The sequence below is a fragment of the Anser cygnoides genome, chromosome 2 (genome assembly GCF_040182565.1).
Source record: "Anser cygnoides isolate HZ-2024a breed goose chromosome 2, Taihu_goose_T2T_genome, whole genome shotgun sequence".
Classification (NCBI taxonomy): Eukaryota; Metazoa; Chordata; class Aves; order Anseriformes; family Anatidae; genus Anser; species Anser cygnoides.
In genome coordinates, this window is record NC_089874.1 from 142,216,609 (window position 1) to 142,235,307 (window position 18,699).

Below are 18,699 nucleotides of genomic sequence, written 5' to 3' on the forward strand. Positions count from 1 at the left end.
GGGATACTTCAACATATAACACACTGATTAAACTGAACCTCTAATCCCAGATTAAACTATTAACAGCAAACTGCAGAACAGCAAACATTCATGACACTACAGCAGGGGACTGAAAGTGCATTATGGCAACCACTTACCACCAGATTTAATGAAGCTTGATCTAAATTCTACCTAGTGTTGGGAGACTACATCACAAATGGATGGTGTTCAGCTTCAAGTCAAGTTTTTGTTTTGGAGGGTTTTAGTTTAAGAGTTTTACCCTTCCACCTATTACCTTGCTGCAAAACCCATGTTTTCTTGCATTTCTATGTGTTTTGCAACTCGCCACCAAAAAAGATGCCTTGTTACAACCACTTCCAACCTTACACACAAAGTAAACAGATGAAAGGATGAGCATTAGTTGTAGATATATTTATGTTTCCTTATAATATGTTTCAGTACACTATCCCATAGCAGACATTATTACCATTTTCTAAAGAATCCAAGTATATGGCATGTCAGAGCCAAAAATACGACAGTAAGTTCCTCAAAACAAAGACGACTGGAAAATATGCACAAAAGCCAACGTCAAAAGGGACGAACAACGAACTCTGACAAATAGAAAAAACGAACCAAAGAAGATTCACTATTTAATACAGGGTTACCTAAAACATCACCTTTCCCAACTGTGTTTCCCAAAGTACTTCCAACTCACTTTTATGGCACCTCACCAAAGGGAAGATCAGAACCCAGAATCTGGCCAACTCACAGACTACTTCTGCTTAGAGGGCAGTGTCCAAAAGTAGAAGCCAACAGAGTAACTTCTGCCTTTATCACTCACTGCCTTAGAAAAGATCATCTCTGAGCTGCAAAGATCCTCTCATAACAGGTAAAACTCTGCCTCCCATCTTCCCAAACATGAGAAGGGATCTAAAAAAGCACCTGAACAGCTTCCAAATTTAGCGAGAATATTTGTATTATAGATACTAAATCAAGAGATGAACCCTGTAAATAAAGGTCTTCCTAATAAAGTAAATAAAATCAGATCTTTTTTTGCCATGTTTATCCTAGTATTTCACAGATCTTAACCAGCAACCCCTTTCTAAACTTCACAAGGACGCATACACACCAGAACTGTTTTCTGGTGTCTGAACCTTTAAAAAAGGTTCAGACATCCAAATCTTAATGTTATCAGGTGTTTGACTCCACAGCACTTGTCTGGAGGGGAAAAAAAAAAAAAAAAGACATACCTTTGTTGGAGAAACAAGACAATTTATACTGATAGAAATAACTGTGTCTGATACAAGCACGAGGTAAAAGGACCACTGTGAAAAGGCAGCAGGAAGGCGGTGAACACGCTTAGAGCCAGCCTTTGCTATCGCAGCCAAGCTGCTGTCTGTAAGGAGGCGTTTTCACCAACCTCATCTGCAGCCACAACTACTTCACACAGGAAAATATTAAGGTTCTTTGAAGGCCATCCACAAAAGGAAGATACAGACCACAAGCTTCATATGCAATAGGTATAGAAGGTACCCCGTAAGAGTGAATTACTGTGGAAGAACACCGAATGAAATCCCAGAGATGAACGTTATATAGTCCACAGCACACTGCAAGGTTCTATGAAGCCAGCAGGGATCTGCTGCGTAATTATCAACAAATTAAACATCCCTGAAGCTTCACATCTTAACTATGTTACCTAACAGTTTCCCAGGAATCTGGAGCAGTTTTCCATTAACGCTACTCCTCTTAGCAAGCACGAGTGGGAAAACCTACCTTTAAGGTCACTGCACTGACTGTAAGGAAAGCTGGCAGCAAACAAGGCAGCACTGTACTGGAAATGGTTACGAGGCTGGTCTACAAACAACATTTAAAATTTCCTTATCGGAGCTTTAGTAATGCTCAGCCTTTGTGACAGAAAGAAAAAGGTACTTTTCCAATTTGTAAAAAATCTTACTCCTTTTTTATTTGTTAAAATAAAAAAAGTGACAGGGAATTGAAACACACAGAAAGCCGAGAGTTGTGTGCTCTGTGAAACTCCATAATGCCAGTCTGAAGAGAGTAGGTCTACCTGCAACACACCAAGATCAAAAGCGACGTGATGTTATTGAAAAGAGGCTGCTGTCAACATTTATGGGGGGGAGCAGAGAAGGTTGTACGCTACAATACTGGAAGTACTAAACTCGCAGAAATCCGTCCATCTCCTGCACAGCTGCTGTAATAACAAAGTTACCAAAGCCTTTGAGGCCTGAAGATCCAGACTAGACACAGAGCACCAGTAAGAAAAGGAGCAGTTTGGTGCTGTCCCCTGCTGAGCTGCTCAATTCATCCCCATCCTCCTCCTCACTCGTGCTGCCACCACTATCTGTGCTAACACCACAGTCACAGAATTAAATGAGCTAAAAATATGAGTAAAGCAGAAAGATGCGTTCGCACGTTCTGTGCAGAGAATACGTTTGTGCAAATAAAAATTCTAAATAATTCCACCCACCCCCCCCCCAATAATGTTTCCTGCAGCAATTCCTGTCTTTCTAGTTGCACAGTTGCATGGTATTGCGCTGCAGATCCGCTACGGGACAAATACTAGACGTGCCTTTAAGATCAGGCTGATCCTGACAATGTGATCCAATAATTTCAACTGGCGGTGCACCGGAAGAAGAAACGAAGGCAGAGACAATTTAATCAATTCTTGCATTAAGGAAGGCCAACACTGAGACCTTTTATTCGGTCTCTTTCTGTGGTTAAAAACTCATCTCCGATATGAATGGCCAGAGAGGTTAAGCTTTAAAAAAAAAAACTCTCATTAAAGGCAATTAAACCATTTCAAAGGACAAAATCCGAAGCACATGTATTTTGCTCACAAGCAGATTGTTGGGGAAACATACTAGACAAAGAGTTCAGTGATGATGGCTTCTGTGTTAAGAAACACATTCTTTAAGCATCCCCATCAAAATTCATACAGAATCAGCTGTGAGGAAAAACAAGTCAATTTATCCGAGCTCAAGCCAAAAAGGGACTTATTTTATTTCAATTTTAGCAGCTAGAGGTTCTCCGAACTGATGAGAATAGAAAGGAGCTGTGCTCTAACTACACAATCAAAGAGGCTCCAGATCAGGATTACAAGAGCTCAGACTTCACAAGTGACAGATCCATGCATCAGAAGGTATGATTTCTCTCAAGGTCCACTTACACTTTGAGGGAAGTTTATCTAACGAGCCATCCTTCTGCCCTGTCTTGCTGCATAAAGCCAAATAAAGCTCAGAAATGCAAGAGAGCTGAAAAGCAAACTCAATTCAAAGTACTAAGTACTTTATAGGAATACTGAACATTTCAAAGCGAGCTTAGCCTATTCAAAGTGCTTAAAATCCACCACATTAGCAAAACGCTGTTTCACAACTTCAATCCTATTCGTAAGAATGGAAATTTTCTGTATTAAATTAGGCAGGCTGTCTAAGAAGTTTATTTATTAAGACACTGTAGACTTACAGAGCACGTGTTCACCACGTTCAGCTTCCAAAGGACACACCTGGCCAGTCATCCTTCAGGAATACTCATCCTTCACGAGTACTTCCAGCATGCCAGGAACAGTTCACAGCACCACAAACCGACCATAAGAAATAAGCAGGACTTTTACTGCTCTAAGACCTCAGAATCGTTCAATGTGTCAGGAAGCTAACAGTTACAAAACTAGAAGAAAAAACACACCTACATCTTCTGTACTCACTGAAAATCTGCAGGACCTTCTCAATCTGGCAAAGAGCATAAAAGCACAGTGCACTGTAAACAGAATCTCACCTGATAACTGCAGCAAGATTTGCATAGTTTTCCCCTCAAAAGCTTATTTGCTGTTGAACAACAACAACAAATATTTATAGCTGCTGATACGTAATCCATCATATTTTGCAGTTTTAGTCAAATAATACTGCATTTGGCACACTTACTTAAGAGAATGAAAATAAATTCCACCATCTCAGAGATGAATTTCTTTGCTGATATAAAGCAAGCTACTTTCCATTTTACTTTGCAACTTCCAACTAAATTTTTAAATGTCAGCTAGGTCTTTAAAGAGCACACAGTAAAAATCACTGAAGTGAAACAACCCAAACAAAGGATTTAACTACGGAGATGTAAAAGAAGATGTTCACATGCTGCATGTCTCCAGAAAGAAAAAAGCCTTTCTGTTCTCGGCAAGGAATGCTGCAGAGTCCCAGACACGGTATTTAGAAGATTCTCTTGGATTTTCTTTCCTGAAGTTGCTCCTTTACAGCCATAAAAAGCTATTCACACACTCTGAATGAGGTTAAAATATCAGGCAGGGCCACACTGTAAGGGCTTCTCTAACCACAGCACCATGCGGTGACAGCAAGGGTTACAGGAGGAAAAGGAAAGGCACATCTAAATGAACAGCTGGGTATGATGAACAACTCCAAGTAGAGAAATGCAAAATACAATTAATGTAGCCCTGATTGCCATGCCAAATCTTTGAAATGCTGCAGCTTCATGAAGAGGCAGCCTTCCTTCCTACCAAATGCCCTGCTCAGACTCAGAAGAAATAAAGGTGAAAAATCTCTTCTCCACCAACGAGCAAGGGGGCGGAGAGCAGTGGTGCGAACGCAGGTACCAAACAGGATCCTCCAAGCTAACCACGACTACTCAGCAGAGGGCTGGGACGATGTGCTTAGGCTACGATGCTCAGATCACTGAAATAAAGACATAAAACAAAGTTATTGTGCCACTCACAGTAATCAGGTGCACCACAGATTACATGCAGTTCTGCTGTCCTCACTCCGTTCCGAGAAATATTAGTGAGAAATACTCAGCTATGACATACTGCTCAGGAAACCTCCGAGCTGCAAATTGTTATCATACAAGCTGTTATCATGCGGAAAAGCATCACTGTATGTTTGTCCTCTTGTAATACTTTTCTGCTGTCATCTAGCGCTGGTCACTGCCACAAACAGGATGAAAACAAGCTGGGCCTCTTGGCTGCCTAACAGCTATTCTTATGCTGTGTGGTGTTAACCACCGGGGCTTTACAGAAAATGGCTCCCAAACCTGATTATCTAGGACTGCCAGTGTGATGGATAAAGGTAGTCCTGATGGTTTAATAACCCTCCCTGGAACCGTGATAACACACGGTGCTGAGTCAGTAAGCTCTAACAGAAAGCTAATACGGCAAACATCGAACAAATGAATCCCTCTAAGTTCCCTGCAACACCACCAGGAAGTCTTCAGATAATACAATTACTGCAGGTGGTAAAGTCCCTCACAACAGACCATCAATATTTCACGATGTATCAACGCCGATAATGACCTGTATCTAAAGGTATAAGCTAGTGCAGAGGGTTAAATCTGGACAACAAAAATTAGCAGAGGTGGGACAGGGGCAACGACCTCAGAAGATTCAAGACGGACACGCACAGTGTTTAATATTTAGCATCCAGCACATTCCGCACAGGCGAGGAAATGCCTTACCCATTTTCCTCAGCCTACAGTTCAGTCCCAGTTCTAAGCAACCAAAGCTGATGTGGTGTCGCTGTGGAGGACAAGGGGAGAGCATGGATAGAGTCCACCGGGACTTCAGTAAGGCCCCATAAGATCCTCACAGAGAGCTGCAGACAGCGAGGTGGATCAAAACCTGGCTGTACGGCCGTACCCAGAGGTGCCAACTCCAGGTGGAGGCCAGTGACAAGCAGAGTACCCGAGGTCAATACTGGCCCCAGACCTGTGTGACACCTTCATTAACAACCAGGATGATGGGGCAGAGTGTACCCTCAGCAACTTTGCAGATGACAGAAATCTGGGGTGAGGTGGGGGCAGATACACCACAGGTGATGCTGCCACCCAGAGGGGCCTTGGCAGGCTGGAGAGATGGGCTGACAGGAACTTCGGGACGTTCAACAAGAAGTGCAGAGTCCGGCACCTGGGAAACAACCCCATGCACCAATACACGCTGGGGGCCATGCTGCTGGAAAGCAGATTGACAGAAAAGGACCTGAGGGTCCAGGTGGACACTGACATGGGCCAGCAGTGCATCCTTGCAGCAAAAGCTAATCAGGTGGAATGGTGCCAGAAAGTCAAGAAGTGATCCTTCTCCTCTGGTCAGCACCGGGGGTGTCACACCTCAAGAGCTGTGCCCAGTGCTGGGCTCCCTGAGTGCAAGAGAGACATGGACACACTGAGGAAAGTCCAACGGAGGGCAACAAAGATGGAGGGCCTGGAGCACCCCTCCTGTGATGAGAGGCTGAGAGAGCTGGGACTGCTCAGCCTGGAGAAGAGGAGGCCCAGGGGATCTCATCTCTGTCTGTAAATCCCTGAGGGGAGGGTGCAGGGAGGACGGAGCCAGGCTGTGTGCAGTGGTGCCCAGTGCCAGGACAGGAGGCCCTGGGCACAAACTGGCCCCCAGGAGGCTCCCCCTGAGCACCAGGAGCCCTTCTGTGCTGTGCGGGTGACGGAGCCCTGGCACAGGCTGCCCAGAGGCTGTGGGGTCTCCTCCTTGGAGCCCTTCAGAAGCCGCCTGGACGTGGTGCTGGGCACCCTGCTCTGGGTGTCCCTGCTTGGGCACGGGTGGCACCGGGTGGCTCCAGAGGGCCCTGCAAGCCTCAGCCATCCTGGGATTCTGAGGAGCTTTTCCTTTCAGGATACTTGGAGGCTGGCAGCAGCAGGATGATTTTGCCACTGAAAAGCTAGGAGTTCTTGTCTTGCTGTAAGGGCAAATACCTGTAAGGGCAGTGGCTTATGAAAAAAAAAAAAATACACTGAGGAGTGTGAGAACCATTTGAGAAGTAGCATTTAGACAGAGTAAAAATACTCATGGGTACTAAGATATCCAGATGGAATTACTCTATCGAGAAAAAAACCCTCCACTAAGACCAGGGGACAACCACCTGTTGGACTTGTGAAAAGCAGCACAGGTTTGCCTGAACTCGATGCCTCTGATTAATGATAAATTGCCTAGATTTTACAGACTGGTTCCTCTAGTTCAAATCTACTTAGACCCTTTCCTCATATTTATCATTTATGTGACACTTGAGAACATGACCTTCTGAACAACAATTGTAAAAAGTGCAAAGCACAGCCATAAACTAGCTCAAGAGGAGCATAACGTCAATCACACTTCTTAAATAAGCAAACACCCCTACCCTAAAATAGCTATGGCACAGCACAGCCCCCCTTCTGAAAAGGGTTGTAATAAAAAGACCGAATACAAACAGAAAGAAATCAGAAACGGTAAGATCCTGACAGGAGCAGCACGCAGCAGTTACAGCACACCTACACGTGTTGTTGCTTAGTACAATATTCAGAGAACTTCGTAGTGAAGCAGACATAGATCTACAGGTTGCCTAGATCCCTAGGACTTTCTGGGTGGGGGGGGGAAAGGAACGACTCACGCTACAGGAGAAAGCATAAGATCAGATTGAGGCAAAATTCAATGACAGCAGACTTCCAAAAATACGGGTCGTGGATTCAGGCAACACGAGACAAAAATCTGTTCTCTTGTGTAGAATGCATCAGATCATCATTTCATGTTGCCAGACTCTGCTCACCTGCACAAAGTCCCTATAGTTGCACCGAATTTCTGTTTAACATTTAGCACGAGGCTATTTCCTCAGCCAGAAGGCCATTAAAAGCTCAACAACTGAACCAACTCCCTCAGCTGGGTGTACGCTCCCAATCTTCAGACAATGCAAGTTGTAGGCTATTCAGTTACCCGTCACTTCAGTAAGTAAATCCTTCCGTGACAGTAAAATGTGGAGAGTGGCAATTCAGAACCTCATGGTTTAATTCAAGGATACTTGAAAAACATCCACATTAAATAACATGAGTTAGTATTGAGATGTGAAGAAACGTGCAAATGCTGTCTACCAACACGTGGCTAGGAAGCTGTACACTTGGCGGACCAGAACGAGTGAAACTTAAAAGACCACATTTAAACAAAAATGGGGGAAAAAAAAAAAACTCATGTTTCCCGTCAGTCTTTGCTGTAGCAATTCCACCAAAACCAACTGCTATCAGAGTACATCCCTGGTTATTGTAAAAATATAAGGAACTTTTTGTGTCCTGTAGTGTTAAATTGCTGAAGATCCTTCAGAAGTTCCTTGTGAGCCACCATGGTAGCTTAAAACCAGGAAAGCCAGGTCCTGGTCCTACTTGTGGATACTGTGGGAACCCAGGTCATAATCTCGCCACCATTTTCCCTCCAGTTCTTGCACTAAGCTTTTTGAAGCCATGACCACTATGTGCAAAGTCAGAAAATGGCCTTTGATACGGACGTTCAAATGCTACAATTTTTTTTTAAGGTAAGAATTGTTAAATTATTAAGTACTTTTTGTCTTGGCTAGTTGTAGCGCTATGGAAAGATCCTCTAGCAAGTCCAGTCCTTTACTTGCCAATTCCTCATACTTGAAGGCCTGAAACCTCTAGCCAAAACCCTGGTGCCACAACAGCATCTGCATGTCGCATTCCCAAGTTGTTAAAAACTGCCTTTAAAAACCATGAAGCTCTCCTCCTCACGCTGTACTTTCTTCTACCAAACACACAACTTCAAAACCTTCCCCTCAGACACTGCATCTTTGATTTAGGTAGGAACAGAACGAGACCTGGCATAGGGAGTAGAGAGCAAGCACCATGCCAGAAAAACAAGAGCCAAATCACTGTCAATCACCGTAGGCAAAATAACTCAAAAGAAAACCCAGCTTTTGAGGTGCGGAGCTCATCACAATACCTTTTTTTTTCCCCCCACTGCTGAAAACAGATTTGCTCTTCTCCATCTGTCTGTACCGCAGCCACAAAACTCCAGGTGCTTCCCCTCAGCGTAACCAGCATTTTGGTTCCTCTACAAGAGCTCCTGAAGCAGCACGCTGGGTACCTCCTACTTCACGTTTTGCCTGCGGCCATACTATTTCAGGTAACAGACCTGCCGGATGCAGATGCCGCGCCACAAGGGAACAAAACACGCTTCGACCGCTCCAGCAAAGCCCTGCTGCTCCTGCCCAGCCTGCGTAGGGCAATCCCAGGCACGGCGTGCTTTGCCTACCTCGTCTGACCCCACAACGGCAAGGCCGTATGGTTTGCATTGCTGGAGTGCGTTATTCAGGACCTTTACATCCCTGTTCTGGAGATAGGTTTTACCAAAGTCAGCAAACTGCATAAATAATGGGGTGAGGGGGAGACAGACACTGTAATTATTAAGGTTTTAAGTATGGTCAAAGCTGAACACAGCAGTTTCAACAACCTAAGAAACAGATCCACATTAAAGGTCAGACAACAACCTAGTTCTATCAAAAGCTTTTCTCAAGAAAAGTATTAAAAGCCGTAAGTTTTTTTTCCTTTTCTGAAGAACACTTCTTGGTATTTACTAGTTAGAAAATAACTGCAGCTGTGATCATTTTTAGGGTGGACAGAGAAAAGCGGAATGCCGTATTATAAATGAAAGAATAAACACAGAGATATGTTCAAAAAAAATTATTTTGCAAGATGAAAGAGTAAGGTTTAGGTTTCTCATTCAACTACATTCACGTGGGTAACTATCTATTTTCCAGTCACATTTTTGGTAAAAAGCAGTGTAGCAGAAATATTTGTCCATAAGTCTACGTCAGAGCCCACATTGGAAAATACATGGTGAAATTATAATTTTTAGTAATGTCCAGAGGTCCCAGTCAAGATCCATCTCATCGTATCAGAACAACAGAAGTAGTTTTATGTACGTGAAAAGATAAGCTATCCCAACAAGTGAAAAGGGGAGTTTGAGGGAACCTAAAGGAGATGAGAGAAAGAAGCATAATGGAAGACAGCAAACATTCAGAAAAAAATGTTTTACTACAGGCTTGTCTTGAACCAGTCAACTACTACTTCTACACAGTATGAAAAAAAAGACAAAAATGAGAATCCAGCTTGAACTGGAGATGATGGCTAACATGCTGCAGAAAGCAATACCACAAAACCCTGTGCACAAAGCACCCAAGCTTCTTTTTGGGCTATTTTCTAGTGAATTGGAAAAGTGCAGCTGTATGAGTGTTATCATCCCAGATTACTCAAGATATTTCTTAATGCCCACAATGCTGATCAGAGTGTGTAAAAAAAAAAAAAAAAACAAAAAAAACAGCCCCCACACAACCAAACAAAAAGCACACCCCCTCCAAGGTTTTGGGGTTTTGTTTTGTGTGTCTGAAGACATCCATTTCTTAGGATTATGAAACCCCCCAGCAGCCTCCACACTCTCATCTATTGAGTTACATTACCCATGTCACAAACGAAGCTGGCAGACCTCGCGGCTGGCAATAAAACAACAGTGACGGTTAGTAGTTCCAACACGGCCAACTTCCAAAATAGCATTAATCATCTGAATGTTTTCAGTTTTTATTCCACATTCTTTAAGAAAATGCCATACTGTAAAGTTTACTGTAAAGTTAAATCAGAAACACAAAGGACCTGAGCTATTTCAGAACATCTTTTCTGATACAAGGTAGTAACTGGCTTACCGAAGAAGAAAAGCTACCCAAAATAAAATTGCAGAGAACACACATGTAATCTCTTTTTGGATGTAAATTATTTGAGAAGTCTCCAAGAGACACCTTATGGCATAACGTTAATGGACTCGGGATGACAAAAATAGGCAATGAGACAAAACACAGAATGCTGTGTTAAAGATCATTTTTAGCACTGCAACAAAATCTTGCTGGGGCGTTGAAAATGGGTGGCAAGTTAACACTCAAAGCTTTTCTGTACCAATATGATTTAGTAGTGTAAAGCATACTGCACTTTAAAGCACAGCAGCTAAAATTTTCTGGAAGACAGGGTGAAGCATTTACTGTCACCAATTTTGCTGGCAAGTGCAGGCAGCAGCAGTGAGTTTCGAGAGGTAGACAAAGATTACAAAGACAGCAAATTCACTGCTTACATCACTGCTCAACAGGACCCAAGCTAGTATTTTACAGAAACGTAGATGACCACTGCGTCCACCTTACACCTTCTTACTCACTTTTTCAGCATGTCTGCAGTCCACAGAACTGGCAAATCTCATACCTCTGTGATCGAGGCAGTACCTGTTCTCTCTCAAACATACAGAAGAGCTCTTTAATTTGAAACAAAGCAGTTAATTTTCCCTGGAGGGGAAGGGTAAGAGAGAAATAGGCAATATTGGTTGACTTTTTTTTTTTTTTTGAAGCAAAGAAAAACATTTTAAGAGTAGAATATAGAACTTACTATTAAAATAGTACTGTGCTAAAAAGATGATGAAGAGCTTAAGGTCTGAAAGCTGGGTAATTGTTGCTGTAGTAGACTCATCGATGCTGTGACCATCCTCATTTACACTGACAGGCTCACCGCATTGCACAAAAACACGTATACCTTGAAAATCTCTATTTTCATGCTTAATTCAATACTTTTTTCTCCTAACTGTTCCCTCCCCATTTAAAATCTTCCAGCCACTGCAACCAGGCCTTGTTCCCACGTTCTCCCTGGGGCACGTACAGGTGCCTGCTGCTGGGGTCTTCTACATGAAGTTGTTACTAAGAGCCAAACCCTTACCGGGCTTCACTGAATTCAAGTTTAGAAGAAAAAAGGTTGTGCAGCAGAGAAGCCCAAGTAGTTTTTCTCTCTGGTTTTATTTCAGTTAAAGCAGCTGTTGAGTCAATGCAGGAGAAGACAAAACTTTTTATAGGGAACATCTTGCAAATTAAACTACCTAGGCAGCCGTCAGTGCAATCACTACAATCAAAGCTGCTTTGAAGTCCCCTCCCCTTCTTCATGTAATTTTCAAATACATACTGCAGTCCATTTAAGCCGAGAACAATTAACCGTGCCGTAACGGTAAAAACACAGCTCCAACACCCTGCAAAGCTTGCCGCGCTTAGGTACATCCCTGGTTGTTTTTCCTCGAGCGTTAAGTAACTTCTGACACAAATGTAATTGGGTGCTGAACAGTTATCTGCTCAAACTTCAGGACGTTTAAGAAAGAAAGTGTAACATGCATCGATTAAAGCCATATGGCTTAATTACATATTTATGACAGACATCTTGCTCTAGCTGCCACTGAGAATACTTTTGTAGTATTTAATAAACACATACCGTACCAAAGTTACCTTAAAAAGCATGCTATTGCAGAGGTTGAAAGCTGTAATCAAAGAAGCAGAACATAAATGTTGTTGACTGATACCTAAGAAAACTAAGAGTTAAAAAGGTTTTCTTGCAGCTGTCATGCGTTGCTATCCTTAAAGTACAACTATTAAGATGAGATCCCATTAATCTTACTTAATTATTGGTCTATTCAACAAGAACGCCCGAACTCCACAGCTGATTTGAAAAGGGAAAAGAGGCAATGTTTGTGCCCCAATTGCTATTTTACTAAATTCCTCGTGACCGCTCACGGCTACTCTCATTTCAGATCACTCGCAGTACAGTGTCGCATTACAGGAGCCAAAATAAACTTGCTGCTTTCAAAATGGAAGGACCTCAATCCTGCTTCCTCTTCCTCTGCTCTTCACTCCTACTCTCCCTCGTACAGCACTTTTTCAAAATCCTTTTTTTTTTTTTAAACCCATCTCTTCTGATGCTCACCCACCCAGGAACATTTTGGGGCACAGCACAACTTACAGCCAGAAAAGGACCCTAGCAGAGCCAAGCCCAAAAAGGCCTTGGCTACTGGCCTATGGGTAAGTAACCTTGGACAATCAATCAGATATGAAACGTTAATTGGCTCACAGGAAAATCCTGAACAGCTAGTGAAAAATTGGCCTTGAAAGTATGCGTATATGCCATTTAAAGTTTTTGAACTGTTTTAACAGAAGTTACATTAGTCAATTAACCACATTTTTATTTTCTATCAAAATTAGAATCAAGCTGCCCAAAGACAAAAGTCTGATCTCGGATTTCTTATTCTGATCTACAGAAAAGGTCTCACATATTTAAGAAAGTAAACATGTAGGCAGAATTTCCACAGAACCTGCTTTGATTAATAAATGAAGATACTAAATTGGACTGAAGATGATGCTTAACTTCCCAAATTATCACCCTTAAATAATGATATTGAAATAAAGAGATCAAATCCTAATGCCCTGCTTCTGAATATATGAACCACACTGGTGGTACAAACTGCTTGACACAGCTAAAACCTTTTATTTTTTTTTTTTTAAAAAAGTGTTTCCAACTACAAGCCTGATAATAATGCCACAATACCCCTGACGTTCCCTCACTCTCTTCTAAAACAAGTCAATTTAACAAAAATCAGCACATCTCCCATCAGTAAAGTCTCATGAAGCAACTAACTCACAGGACTCAAGCACTGTACCAGCAATGGTTTCCCCGTAATCAAACCTCGATCCATTCATTTCTGTTTGAGGCAGGCTAACTTCAGCTTTGCTACATTAGATTAGGAAACGGTTTAAAGCACACCCAAATAAATCACGTGAGCTACACGCATGTGTATAGAAGGCTGCAGCGCTGCATGCAGCTCACAGGTTTTCTATTTCAAACCAAGTCAGTCGATCCCTTCTGCCCCCAGCCCTGAGCAGCACCGCAGGCTGCATGGAATGACAGCTGAGACGTCTATGCTAGGGCTGCCTTCCTCGCCAGGAGAGGACAGGGTCTCCCAGGAGGCCGGTGGGTGTGGAAGACGGAGCTGTGGGCTACCCAAAGCCACGCTATCAGGAGCATTTCCCCTCCACGCGCAGTTCCTGCAGGCGTTCGGGGCCAGGACACCAGCTCCACATCCCCGCTGGCTCCCTGCACAGAACCACACCACGCCCTGCCCCAGCTCCTTCCAGCAACATCTGCTCGGGATTTTTAACCGATTTGCTCATCAGTAAATGCAAAGAGGGGGGAAGAATCCGCCGGAGCAGCAGCCCACATATCCACTCTTCTCTTACCCATCACCATGCCAATGATGCTCTCATGTACACGAGCGAGGAGACACGCAGGCACAGACTGAAAGGATGCGTTCTTGCCAGGTGCTTTTTCCATGGAAATTGATTGTCAGGGGGTATAAACATGGACCATGCAAAGCACCCTAGTTAATTTTACTTACTTGAACGCTTCATGGCCTAAAGTAACAGAGAAAGGCATTGAATATATTAAGGCAAAACAAACTCACTTAAGAGCAAGAGAACCCTTCCTTGCCCCGGCGCTGACTGCAGGCAGGCACTCACTGAAGCTTCGAGTGAACTTTGTCACATCGCTCGCTTCAAGCAGCCCACTGCGAGAGAACTGACTGCATGCCACTCACCTTAACTGCAAAATACTCTGTTTAACCACATTCACTGGGTCTCATCTTCACAGGGGAAGAAAAAAAGGACATTACCCCATGCATCAATAATAACCACTTCAAAAATGACATCTTCCCCTATCTATGCTACCACTTCAATGGCTTAGCTGGCAAGAATTATCTTTGCGTTAAGGTAAAAACAAAAAGCAAAGCCTCAAGACAAGCCCCATCCCCAACGGGGAGTTCATCTACAGAAAGCCATGAAGCACAACGCGAGGAGCAAGGCTCCCATTCCACAGAGCAGCAGGTTAAGCTGCTCCTCGGAGGTTTCATAACAGCCACGAAATAGCTATTCGCTATGGTTACACCCGCTTCCTACCCAAACCTAACATTTTCTAAGACAGACCTATCTATGAAATTGGGCATCAAGCTTCCTTTACAAAGCACAACGTCTCCAACTCTGAAACATACCTGGAGTGGGGTGGATAACCCATAAAATGTATTTAACACACACTGCAGTAGAAGCTGGGCTTCTCTTTTTCAAAGGTTACAGTAATTATATACAACCCAAATATTTTACAGAGCCTTAAACTGCAGGCCATACCTGATTTTTCTCCCATTACAGTTTTCATATTCAGTTTGCAGAGAAATTGTTTGGGGGAAGAATTCCAAGTCACCTACCTTCCTAAATAAACTTCGTGGAAAAGGTTTAATTACTTTAGTTCATCCAAAACAAAAGTTCAGCCCGTTACCCGTTTCAAAAAGTGAAATCTGAGACAGCTTCAGGAGTAAATATAACCTTGGACTCTGTGAGCTTTCTCCAGCACACCTAGCTTCCAGACATCTGGATGAGTACCACGAAGAAGCCAACATTGCTTCAAGTAATTTGAGAGAGGTCTAATAACTACCACTAAGGCACAGCATTAAGTGTTCTCAAAAATACTAGTTAAGCACTTTCCGATGATGTGTGCCCGCATTTGGGAGTCTTCCCAATTATCTGCGGTTCTACAGTTACTTTTTCTTCTGTTCTTCGCAGCGTTGTGCTGCTCTCCAAGTCGCTGCTGAGTAAGACGGATAACTAGATGCACTGAAAATAGAATGAAAACTGCAGAACAGTGACACAAACTGCACCAAATCAAACTGAAAACAACTACTTCCTCACATTTTGGAGACCGCTTAAGAGCATAGCAGCACTTCAAGAAAAGGATGCTTTCCAAACACAACTCGTCCACTTCAGACATCCACACTGATTACTGACAAGTGCACCGAATACTTTTGTACAAAAATTCACACCAGGGCTGCACTAATAAATCCCTTGTGTTCTAGGATGCGATTACTGCACTCACGAAAGCAATATAGTCAACCAGGTTCTACGCACACTAGTAATGAACACACACAACGCAAATGATAGTCCCAAAATCGGATTTTGGGAAGCAATTATCATTCTGAATGGAGACTGAAAAAAGCAACTGGGGATACTGACCACGACCCGCAGCACGCCCTCAAAAAGCCTGTGGAGGGCAAGGAGGGAAAGAAACATTACAGACACTGGAGATGTTCCAGGATCCCAACTTCCACGTGTACATAACACGAAAATTCATTAAGCTATCTTGGTCCTAATCTCTATTGACAGAATTGTAATAGGCAACAATGCTGATAAAATTGAGCTGGCATTTCCAGCACATGCACGGGCACTTCAGCCCTATTTCTGAATCGTTCCCATTTCCCTGCACTGCAGGTTCTGGTGCACAGCTACCACACTTCTCGTGAAATTATGTTTACCAAGTGGAAATTTATGACTTGCAGCTCAGATTGAGGGGCCACTTGATTTTTTCAGAATAAGTCACTACTTAAAAGGCACTTCTGCAGCCTTCTCCATGTATTAATTACAACGCTTGATGTAGCTTCCTGTATCAAAAGAAGTTGTAAGAGCTGCTCCAATGGTAAGAAGCAGAAAAAAAATAAATTAGGAAGCATTATGAAGACTGAAGGGACACCATATTTAACAGTAAGTGAAGAAAACGGGTTACATTAAAGAAAAACCAGATGAGCTCTCTCACTCCGAGCAAAGCGCAATAATTAAATGCTACATGTTTTCTAAAGGGCCTATCAACATTAAAAAAATATAAAATAAAGGGAAAGGAAGAAAGAAAGACAAAGAAAAACCACTGGGGTCCTTTGAAGTTTGAAGTCCCAGATGATTATCCTAAATCAAACCAGCACAATGAAGCAGCAGCAGAACTCCTCCTACAGCATCACCTCTCAGCCTGTCACTCTAAAGGAAGATGTATGCCAAATCTGAACGCGTTACTGTGGAGAAAGCCAAACAATCCCTTAGGAATGGGCAGGCCTCCCCAAAGGAAGCGGGTCCTGTAAAATGCATCATCAAGTTAAGGAGGAAAAAAAAAAAAACACACTCCACACTGACATGCTTCAAGTCTAGGACCTATTTTATCACTACGAGTTTCTTTTCCCCCTTTTAAAAGCAGGGATGATGCAGCTCGGCTGAAACTTTATCTTTACAATGACCTATTTTCCTCATCGTATGCCCTCGAACCTCTGCCGTGTCTTAATAGAGTTGTCTCAGCAAAGGTAGGTCACTTTTCCTAACCCAAACTGCAAACAACAGGGCAAGTGAGCTGGACCATGACCTGTTCTGAAACCCAGTAAGATCACAAAAATCCCTAAAAATATAACCAAAAGCATCCACTTAAAAATATATATATAAATAACCAAAAACACTTGTAAAATTTAAATAGCGTTTCTCTACAAGATCACTTTTCCTAATCTAAACTGCAAACAACTGTGGAAGCGAACTGGACCCTGACCTATTCTGAAACCCAGTAAAATCACAAAAAAGAAAAAAGAAAAATATAACCAAGAGTGTGCACTTTTTAAAGTTTCATAAATATCTAAGAAACAACTGTAAAAATTAAAGTATTTCTGTACAATGTAAAATATGTAATTTCTACCCAGCGATGATTATAAATCTAGATTATTTTCACGCACAAACTCCTAAGAAACGAAAATCTGCACGTTTCTAAAGAATTTACAGATAAGACCAGCAGTGGCGTTTACAAACTACAGTGCACGCTACTGGTAAATCCCACAGAAAGCACGCAGCCAGCTGCACGGAGCGCTGTCAAAAACACATCGCGGAGGGCAGAAAATTCGGCTCGCAGGCCGATTCTCCTCCAAGCGATTTTCTTCCGAGCCTCCCCGCTCTGCCGTTTCTCCCCCGCGACCCAGACCAAAGTTAGCCGCGAGGCTGCCGAGCGGGCAGGCCGGCACCGCCACCCCTCGCCGAGCCACACGGCAGCGGCGACGCGGCGACGGGGCCTCCTTTATTGAAAAAAAAATAAACGTCGGGGGGGGGGGGGAAGGCACAGCGCGCTGCGAGCCTGTGCAGGGCGCCGCATCCTCCTCCTCTCCGCCGTCCCAGCCGCATTGTGTGCTGCTGTCCGGGGGGGGGGAGCCCCGTCCTCCTCGGGGAGCCCCGAGGCGGGGGTCACGGCCCCCCGGGGGGGGCCGAGCTGCCGGGGGAGGCGGCGCTGCGGCCCTCCCGGCGGGGCCCAGGCCCTGAGGGGATCCCCTCCCGCCCCCGTCCCGGTAGGCCCGCCCCTCACCGGTCATTGAGCTGGTCCTCGGTGCCCGGCAGCGGGTGCACCACGAAGTGGATGGAGGTCATGGTCCGCGCCGCCGCGGCTCCCCCCGGCGGAGGGAGGCGGGCAGGGGCCTGGCACACAATGAGGGGGGGGGGGGGGGGGGGGGGAGCGGCGGGGAGGGGGCCCCGCGGCCTCCCGGCCGCCTCCGGGCCTCCCCCGGGGCGCTCGCGGCCGCTCCCCGGAGGCCCCGGGGACGTGTGGCGGAGGGGCTGGAGGAGCCGGAGGAGCAGGCGGCCCGGCCGCAACAGCAGCGGGAGGAGGCTCGGGGCGCGCCGCGCTCACCCACGCGCCGCCATCTTGGCTCGCCGCGGGGCCGTCTCCTCCTCCTCCGCCTCCTCCCTGCGCCGCGCCGGGGAGGGCGGGGCGGCGGCCGCCCGTGTAAGGACGGCGCTGAGTGGCGGAGGCACCGCCGGTGGGCGGCCTGCCACTAAGCTCGCCTCCGATTGGTGGAGGGGGGGGGGAGCGGTGACGTCATGCGCGGGGGACGTGAAGGGCCGCGTGCCGAGGGAGGGAGGCTGCGCGGAGGGAGGGGGCGGGGAGGGGAGGCGCGCGCGGGTGCCTCAGGCGGGACGCGCTCCCTCCTACTGCACCTCAGGCGGGGCTGGGGGCGCAAAAAGCCCTCCTGGGGTGTTTGGGGAAGGCTTCCCCTCACGGATTTACGCCTCGGTTTGCTGGGAGTTGAGTTACGAGTCAATAAAACAGCCGCTTTTACGCAAAATACAGCGAGTCAGGAAAACAGTCGCTTTTACACAAAATATAACCGGTCAGAAAAAGTCACTTCTACACAAAATATAACCGGTCAGAAAAACAGTCTCTTCTATACAAAGTATAACCGGTCAGAAAAATAGTCTCTTCTAC

At 44.8% G+C, this 18,699-nt stretch overlaps 1 protein-coding gene across 10 annotated transcripts in view; it reads right to left on the reverse strand.

Moving 5' to 3' along the window:
• UBR5 (ubiquitin protein ligase E3 component n-recognin 5) overlaps positions 1-18,165 on the reverse strand; it is an 83,402-nt gene extending 65,237 nt beyond the window's left edge. For 7 of the 10 annotated variants that reach the window (XM_066990638.1, XM_066990639.1, XM_066990632.1 and 4 more), the window contains exon 1: positions 17,803-18,165. In XM_066990638.1, coding sequence (XP_066846739.1) covers positions 17,803-17,864 — 62 coding nt within the window. In that variant the 5' untranslated portion in view covers positions 17,865-18,165. The remainder of the gene's footprint in view (positions 1-17,802) is intronic. The other 3 variants (XM_066990637.1, XM_066990636.1, XM_066990633.1) reach the window with 1 other exon arrangement.
• Between the last annotated feature and the right edge of the window lie 534 nt (positions 18,166-18,699).